General features: G+C 35.5%; 1 protein-coding gene across 1 annotated transcript; it reads left to right on the top strand.

Annotated features, from left to right (window-relative positions):
- Nucleotides 1-3327: 3327 nt before the first annotated feature.
- Nucleotides 3328-8610, top strand: LOC110446887 (the record flags this gene model as incomplete). Its single annotated transcript, XM_021492229.1, has 2 exons — nucleotides 3328-3600; nucleotides 7850-8610. Coding segments are annotated over 2 exons (623 nt in total), but the record flags the coding sequence as incomplete, so codon positions are not given.
- Between the last annotated feature and the right edge of the window lie 1497 nt (nucleotides 8611-10107).

Genomic DNA, 10107 nt, shown 5'->3' on the forward strand with positions numbered 1-10107 from the left:
ACCCACTTACCTACACATGATCAATCTAATTCGCATGCGTAAATTTCATTAACCAATCAAAGTTGTATGTTTTAATCAATCAGCTAATCATGCTTGTTTGTCTGTCTGCTTGTCGGTCTTTCTACCAGTCTCGTCTTTTGTTCTACTCTAGCTTGTTAATCTTGTGATAAGATAAAAACTAATAACCTACTAATTGTATTACACTATTAACCCTGCCCTCATACAATTGATCCTCCTAATCTACCACTAACACCACTCTATTCTCCTATCAACACTACTGCTTCACTACTCTACACTGTACTTTAGCACTATTTATATGCTTATGTTATATTATAGACAGTATTTATCTACTATGTCTCTACTATTAACAGAACACCTGCCATTCGTTTTCCAGCTTATTAGTTGCGTGATACGAACTTTGAAGTTTTCATTTTATCGTGATTTTTTGTTTTGTCTAACAATCAAAATCATCACCCAGAGGGTAGAAGATTTCTCTGCTACACCCCAGGATAGGGAATCATTATTTTTCTCTGATCCTATTATTTCTGTCGCAACTTCTTGTGCCGTCATCATCTTTTAATCATCATCATTATTATCATCATCATCATCATCATCATCATCATCATCATCATCATCATCATCATCATTAAATCAAAATAATCTCAGAATCAAAATAATCTCAGAATATTCTTACATCATCGTTATCATCATCATCATCATCATCATCATCATCATAGAAAGTCGTCTCAAAGCGGTTCATAAATTATTATCCGTAGTTATAGGGCATTTGCAACCAGCCAATATCTTTCTCAACTCCCTGGGATACATTCAACCGGTGCTGCTATTTCGGCGCTAACAGCTAGCATTCAACAATTCTAGCACTGCCCGACCAAGTATCATTTACAGCTGAGTGACTGTTGACTGCGTAAAGTGTCTTACTCAAAGATACAACACAGTGCCGTGACGTGACTCGAACCTGCAAACTTTCGGTTGCGAGCCCGTCGTCCTACCACTAAACTACCCCGCATCCGTGTACATTTGGCTTAATATGTACCATAAGGACGTCTGTTGTGGGTAAAAACGTTCCTTTTTACGTTTTTTTCTGTTTCTGATCATTGATTTTAGGAAATTGGTAAATATATCAATTGTTGTGAAAAACTTTTCATTACTTACACGCGGTTTCATATATTTCCTCATAGATTCGGTAGTTCTTTTTCGAAGCAATACAATATATAAGGGATATTTTATTGTTCCCCTTTAAATAATATTTTAATATTTTTATCGAATGTGGCAGATATATCACGAATGTGCTTGCACGACAGAAAATATTGAAGTATTTGTGTCATAGGTGTCAATATGATTAATATATATAGAGAAACCATTAGATATTCTGTTTATAACATATTACAAACTTTAAAGTGAAGGTAACGGCCCTGAAACATATAGTGGAAGTTACTTAGTACATCCAAGTGACTTTTACTAACGTCAAACGCCTACAGTATGACGTCACAATCGAAGACATTTCCGAAAACACATTTCAAATGCTTTGCTTGTTATATTTTCATTAGCTATGATTATGAACTTCAGTTGGTTTCAATCCAAAACAGACATATATGCACCGTTGAAATATTCTATATTTCTTGCTGCGGTGCAAAAAAGATATTATTTTATGAGAGTAATTTTCGATATTTCAGTTGTAAAAATGCAATAAATAACATAAAGAAGGAAAGACATCAGGTACAATTTGTATCCATAACAGTCATAAACGTCAGAAGTCGAAAGCTGAAAGCTAGAGCAAAGTGCCCATTAACATGTACGGTCAAATCGATCCTGTAGAAAAACAAATGGAACTTTTCGACAATGAATTCAGGAGCTTTACGGGTTGTTTTTGAAGTTAAAATGTTCATAAATGCAATGCATACGGAGTCCAGGAAATCTCAAATATTATTGATAAAAACATACATTCCTGAACGAAGATCTTATACTCATCGACATTAATAAGTTACAGATGTGGATTTTTTTAAACTTTCATGACATGTGTGCGAACTATACCTTAATTACACTTGAACTCACAAGCTTCTGAACAGCAAAATTAAATCATTTGCAACCTCAAAAAAATGAGAAATTGGACAGATTAATACAGGGAAAACATATTGTCTATAGTACAAACTTCCAACTTCTGAGTTTAAAGTAAGGAACGAACATCTGGGAGATGACATTTCCATGCCAAATGGAATGCCGTAAAAATAGTGATGTTTGTGTTATTTTTGTTGCAACTATCAAAACCATTAATTGGAGACGTCATGCGTTGGGTTACGTTACATTGTGGAGCTAAGATGTTTTGATGATGTAAAATGAGAGGTTTACATGTGTAAATCAGAAGCGCAAGAGACGATGACCATCTTAGGATATACTTTTACCAGTAAAGTAAATACCGTTATTTCATTATTTGTAAAACCATAAAAGCTTTGTTATGTATTGCATTGGTCCCGTTGTTTCCCCAGAGCATACGATAACATATCCTTATTTTTGCAGTTGAAGACATGATTATAATTATCCATCACTTAAACTTACAGAAACTATCGTATTATTGCAAAGCATATATGATATTTCATCCGGAAAATGGTGGAAAATCCTAAAAAGTATACATTTCAGAGCTAATAAGTTCGTTTTCAACATGAGAGCAAGTTTGCGTTATATTAACAAAATGACGCACAGATATCCACGTTCTTTGATAATTAAGTACACTGAGACGATTGATAGAACTAAAAAGACTTTGGTAAATATTCCGAATGTCATTTTTCACTACGAACATGTAACTTTTCTTATATTTTGAAATATATGCGCACCTTTGCCGCGTTTTAGGAAAGTTCTTTGAAATGGCTGATCGCGTATAAGGCATATTATTGTCTTTGGAATGTGGAACATCGTTTTCTGTAATCAGGTCTTACAGAGTTACATTTGTATGGCATTTTATTCATTAACTCTATTGAATATCTTTCGGGGATTGGGAACTATGGATTGCTCGTAATACTCCGCCTGAATGTATAGATTATAATAAAACATTTCGTGTAACCATGTTCAGAACTGTTATATTATTAAACCTTTCCACCAAGAACTGATATAATATATATATATAAAAATATTTCATGTTATATTTGATATATTGTTGTCATTTGTTACATGTAGGTACTTCGTTACTGCGGAGAATCATGCAATACAACATTGCTAAACATTTCCACTAAAAACTGATATTGTATATATATTTGCCGAGAAATACATCCTGTCTTTGCACACCAATTCACAAACCCTTATATTTCTATATAGATCTGTTGAGAACTGTCCCTAGCGGCGTTACTGCAAGTATCAGCAACCTTGACAACCTGTGCTCCACAACTGTGACCACATCAAACCAACAGACACAATCTACTTGGCCCTCGTCGACAGCTTATACACCCACATCCGCAGTGACTGGTATAGCCAACCTTGAACCTAGCAGCACTGATCCAACGGCAGTCATTGAAACCTCGTCCGAGTCAACACCTCCGCTGTCCAATGTCGTTACGTCCGTGAAGCTGGAAATAACATCACTACCGACGGGTAGATTATGTTTCAATTATTCAATCCTAATTACTGAATACGATACAAAATCACCTACACGTTCGTAACAAATAGTGCTACGTAACCATTTATTGAGTCACTGAGTGTTTAAATATTTTACTTGATTGACCGACATGAAATAAATTCAAAATTATTTTTCAGCAAAACTGATGTTGTGTTTTCAGAATCTATTTTCGAAATCAATACTGCTATCTAAAATGTATATGTTATCATGCAACACAATAAAACTGTAAGCTATATTGGATAAATCTTTCCGACAAAGGTCATACAAGTGACCCATGTTCGTAAACTTTTGAATTTCTAAATAGTGACTAGAAAGTGTACAAGAACCAACGTTTGTGTTCTAAATGTTCAGTAGCATATTGACTGATGTTTTGAAAACGTGACATCATTTTGGTGTTATAAATGACATAATTAAATTGACATTTTGGTCAGTGGAACAGTAATTACAGCCAAACACAGTCGGCATCATACATTGCCTTACGGAAATTAACATTTTAGCTCATCTGGTTCGAAGGACCATGGCGAGCTTATGCCATACCACATCGTCCGTCGTCCGTCGGCCGTTGCCAGTCCGTCTGTCAGCTTTTCCTTTAAAACGCTACTAGTCCTGAACAGCTTTATAAATGTTCACTACATTTGGCCTCGAGCATCTTTGGGCAAATGGGGCTATTTTGTAGCCCTTGGTGAAGACGGGCGGGGCCCAATAGGGGAATTTGATGAAGATATTTAAAATCCTCTCCCCCTGACCATTTGAGAAAAGGTCTAGAGCATCCTTGGGACTCAATTTTGTATAAACGAAAGATGTAGTCCCTTTGGGGTGGAGGGGCGGGGTCCAATAAGGGAAATTTAGGCAAATCTTTAAAATCCCTTTCGTTTAGTATGAGTTATTTTAACCGAATTTGGTCCAAACAAATCATTTGGCAATGGGGACTCCATTCGTTTTAACAGAGATTATGGCCCCTCTCGGAGCAAAGGGGAAGGGTCCAGTGGGTGGACATATCAATACATGTTTAAAATCCTCTTCCTTCAGTTTGGTTGGAGAAATTTTAACCAAATGTCAATTTTGTATAAATACAGGGGTGCTTTTAGGGGGCAGAGGGGCGACCCCTATAGGGAAAATTGAAATTAATGTTGAAATCCTCCCCAATTCAAGGGGCAGAAATAAGACCTAATGAGGGACGGGTGTTGCTGAGAGAAAGAGCCAATAATTGGAAATAGTTGTTAGCCCGTAGGAAAATGAGCTTATGACATGGTGCGTCGTCCGTTGTCCGTCCGTCATCCGTCCGGTGTCAACTTTTTACTTTAAACAACTTCGTCTCAGTAACCAAAACGCCTAGGACGATAATATTAAGCCAGTAGCATGCTTGGATAAAAGGCTACCAAGTGTGTTCAATTGAATGACATTCGTCTATTTTCAAGGTCCCGGGGTCAAATATGTGGTAAGCTTTAAACAATTTCTTCTGAATAACCAAAAAAGGCCTAGGGTGACGACATTTGTTCTGTAACATGGGGTAGGATCGATCTCTGGCTTGGGATTGACCAGTGGGATAGTATTGACCAGTGGGGTAGGATTGACAAGTGGGGTACTATTGACCAGTGTGCTGGGATGAAAGGCTACCAAGTTTTTGTTACAAACGAAGGACCTTCTACAATTTTCAAGGTCACATGGGTCAAATATGTTAAAAACCTTTAAACAATTTCTCCACAGTAATCAAAATGTCTAGGATGATAATATTTGGCCAGCAGCATACTTGGATAAAGGGCTTCCATGTTTGTTCAATTTAATAACCTGTGCCCATTTTCAAGGTCACAGGGGTCAAATATGTTAAAAGTTTTAGTCAACTTTTCCTAAATGGCCAAAAGGTCTAGGATGATGATATGTGGCCAGTAACACTCTGTGATGAAGGGCAAACAAGTCTGTTTAAATGAATGGCATTGACTTCTTTGCAAGGTCACAGGGGTCAAATATGTGCTTATCTTTAAACAAATTCTTCTGAATAACCAAGAGGCCTAGGCTTATGATATTTGGCCAGTAGCATGCTAGGATAAAGGGCTTACAAGTTTGTTCAAATGAATGACCGTGACTTATATTCAAAGTCACAGGGGTCAAATATATTTAAAACCTTCGTATATCTTCTCAGTAGCCAAAAACGCCTAGGATGGTGATATTAAACCAGTAGCATGCTGGGGAAAAGGGCTACAAAGTTTGTTCAAATGAATGACCTTAACTTATATTCAAGGTAACAGGGGTAAAATTTGTGGTAAGCTTTAAACAAATTCTTCTGAATAACCAAAAGGCCTTGGGCGACGATATTTGGCCTGTAACATGCTGGGATGAAGGGCTACCATGTTTTTGTTATCAACGAAGGACCTTCGACATTTTTCAAGGTTGCAGGGCTCAAATATGTTTAAAATATTTAAACAACTTCTTCTGAATAACAAAGAGGAATAGGGCAAGGATGTTTGGTCAGTATCATGCTTTAAAGAAGGGCTACCAACTTTGTTTAAATGAATGACCTCAACTTACATTTAAGGTCACAGGGTCAAATATGTTTAAAACCTTTATACAACTTCTCCTTAATAATCAAAACGCCTAGGATGATGACATTTGGCCAGCAGCATACTTGGATAAAAGGCTACTACCAAGTTTGTTAAAATGAAAGGCTTTGACTTATAATCAATGTCACAGCATAGGGGACAAATATGCTTGAAAACCTTTATACAACTTCTCCTCTGTAACCAAAACGTCTAGGTTGATTATATTTGCTTAGTAGTATGCTAGAAGAAAGGGCTACCAAGTGTGTTCAAATGAATGACCTTGCCTTATATTCCAGGTCACATAGGTCAATTATATTGAAATTTTAAAACGACTTTTCTTTATAACGAAAAGGACCAGAGTAATGATATTCGGTCAGTCGCATTCTGGGATAAAGGGCTAACAAGTTTGTTCAACTGAGTGATCTTTGCCAATTGTCAAGGTCACAGGGGTCAAATATGTTTAAAACTTTTAAACAACTTGTTATTCATAAACAAAAAGCCTAGGGTGATGATATTTTATCCAGTAACATGCTGGAATAAAGGTTTACCAAGTTAATTTAAATCAATGACCTTGACTTATATTCAAGGGTTAGATATGCTTAAAACCTTTATTCTACATCACCTCAGTAACCATAACGCCTAGGATGATGATATTTAGCTAGAAGCATGCTGGATGAAGGGCTACAAAGTATGTTCAAATGAATATCCTTCGGCCATTGTCAAAGTCATAGGGGTCAAATACAATACTTTGTATGTTGAAATCTTTCCACAATTTCTGAATAATCAACATTGTATCCTTTGTTTTCGGATGAATGCCTCTATGAAACAATATTGCATCCTTTGTTTTCTGATGAATGTCTCTATAAAACAACATTGTATCCTTTGTTTTCTGAAGACTGTTTCTATAAAACAATATTGTATCCTTTGTTTACTGATGACTGTCTCTATAAAACAACATTATATCGTTTGTTTTCTGATGATTGTCTCTATAAAACAACATTGTATCTTTTCTTTTCTGATGACTGTCTCTATAAAACACCATTGTATCATTTGTTTTCTGATGACTGTCTCTATAAAACAATACTGTTAGATAAACTGTCATTTCTGTTACAATATAACACATCTGGAAATGTCTGGCGTATTTTTATATTAAATGGTTTACAAATGAACACTACTCTTTTTTCTTTCCTATCCTATACTTGTTAAATGTAAAATTCCTACATTATAATGTACCTCCATAAATACATGTATACAGCAGCATCTCCGGACAGGACAAGCCCAGGTACAATTGTGCCGTTTATGTTTTAGGGATTAATAAACTATCATAATACTTTTGTATATTATGTATATTTGTATATTTTTGTCTATATGTTAATATCAATATCAGAATGTAGGAATATCTAATTTGAATTTTGTTTACAAAGTTATGGAGTTGTTCAAAGGATGCAAGAAGAAAAGCTGCCTTTTTTTGGCCACTCGATTTCTGGATTGATTCTTTTTCATAAAATATGTCAATGCCTTGCCCAAATAATATGAAAAAAGCTAAAATTGCTTCCCCCGACTCGAAGGATAAAAAGTAAATGGCAGTTGTATAGGACCATTTTACTCTGAAGAGAACGATCGACAATTCCGAGGCGGCTGCACGTCTCAAGTAAAATAATTAATATAATCATGTGTCTGCTTCCAGCAACCGAGAAAACAGGAACGATATCAGCGACATGTTCAACATGTTCCTGCATTAAACCCACCCCGGTAGACCAGAACAAGTTGGAGGAAAGTCTCAGTAAGCTTAAAGAACAGCTACTTATCAACCCTAAGAAGCTGTCTTCATATAAGCGAGCTTTGACGAGTGCCCATGACGACCGACAATCTGCAGCTAACATTGGCTATATTGGCATCCTCGTCCTATGTTTGGCTCCTGGGTTCATCATTCTGTTAGATATGGGCAGGCTTATCAGGGAGTTCAAACAATTCATAATACGCCTCAGAAACTCTCAACGCACAACTGCAAAAATTACTCCAATCGAACGCACCTGAACACGCTTGACAATTGCAAATGTGATTATGGCATATTTCTCTCTCGCTGACTCCGAAGCATTTGGCGTTTTTTGTGCAACGTGTTCTTAGTCAATCAGCTTTCTCAAAATCCAGACTCTTTAATTTAAACGGAGGTATCTTGTAATGTAATGTTCACTGCATACATATTCAGCCGTCTTTTCCATGTCAGATTCCATTTTCATCTCTCAATATATACCGTATTTATATATTTGTTTATGTTTGTGTTAAATCAAACTTCTATTTTAACTTATTCCTCTCTCGGCTTTTCACAATTTGCTGTTGGGCACACATTGTCTCGTCTCAGAACTATAAGATATCTTACCGTCATTTTTCTTAACGATTGTATATCAAATTTCATATTTTCTATATTATTTCAAATATGATTTTTGTTTAAGCTTCATTTTTTTCTTTTTTCCTTTGTGTATTGTTCCCTTAGCTTATGCATTTCAATCTCTTTTCCAGAAGAGTTTACTAAGGGGTATAAACAAAATACGCAATGGATAATAATTTTTGCATTGCTAATGAATATAAAAGGAATATGAAATGTACAAAAGACATTTTGACTATTTACCTAGGGATATTTAGAATTGTTGCCGGAATATTATGAGAGAAAACATAGTTATAAGACACATTTAGATTATTAGGACAGCATCCAACTGTATATTCCTATTTAACCAAACTAAATGAAGTATAACTTTCATTTTGAATATGTGGATTTTACGATGACAGCAAAATTACAGTTTGAATAAGCATAACCTTAAATTTGGAAAAATATTTGCAGATCAAATATACAAAAAACATTAATGTACTGTCGATTTCATAAAGAGACTTAATACAAATATTTTAGACGTTTAGAAATTTTACACAATTGGAATATTCTGCAGACCTCAATTATTTAATATTTTATTCAAGCTGTCGATATTCTTTTACTACACAGCACCTACCTGCAACCTTCTTCATAACTGGTTTTCTAGCATTACTTGCGAGGTTTAACACGTTCCCTATAAGTTAATTTGACGGAAAAACTACCCTTGTTATTGCGAATACACTTAATCTTTGACGGGATAGCAGTGGATATATGCCTGAAGCTTATTAATCTGCCAAAGGTCATTACTAAATAAAATACACAAAAATAGAAAAGTTTCAGGTAACTGAATTAAGACCTTACACTTGAAGTAACTTTGTACTGCATTTAATGCCTTTCAACAAAAGTTGTGATAATTGCATAGGAAAGATAATAATATACAGCATTTGATATAGCGCCCTATCTAGCTAAAATGTAACATAAGCCACTCTAAAGCGCATTACAGTACATGTACATATATATACAATTAATAAATTAATACAATTAACATATACATTAATCAATACAATTTGAAGAATTCTCAGGAGCTGCCTATCAGGCGCTAACTACTAGTCCTGTGCCACCTGGCTAATATCCCCCTGTGTGTATATGCCTGTGTGTGTGCTGAAGATGTAATGTTTTCAATTAATTATTATAAATAAAAAAATATTGAAGCTGTCAGTTAAGAAAAAACGTTTGATTATAAAGCTAACAGGCACAAAAGCAAAAAAAAGGATGTCTTTTCAGGAGAAAAGTCTCCATTTAAACCAGCGTTTTGACATGTGAATTTTTCGTGTGTTGAAATATAGAAAGCCAATAAAAATAAACTTGCCTTCTTTGAGATGATTATCATAAAGTATAAATCAACAAGAAAATAAACATGTTCTGAGGTAGAACACAATAGAAGGGTTGGTCGGGGCTAGCTAGTATACAGACCAGTGGGGGTCGGGGCTTAGCTAGTATACAGACCAACGGGGTCGGGGCTTAGCTAGTATACAGACTAGTGGGGTCGGGGCTAAGCTAGTATACAGACTAACAGGGGT

Source organism: Mizuhopecten yessoensis, unplaced genomic scaffold (assembly GCF_002113885.1).
Source record: "Mizuhopecten yessoensis strain PY_sf001 unplaced genomic scaffold, ASM211388v2 scaffold3023, whole genome shotgun sequence".
Classification (NCBI taxonomy): Eukaryota; Metazoa; Mollusca; class Bivalvia; order Pectinida; family Pectinidae; genus Mizuhopecten; species Mizuhopecten yessoensis.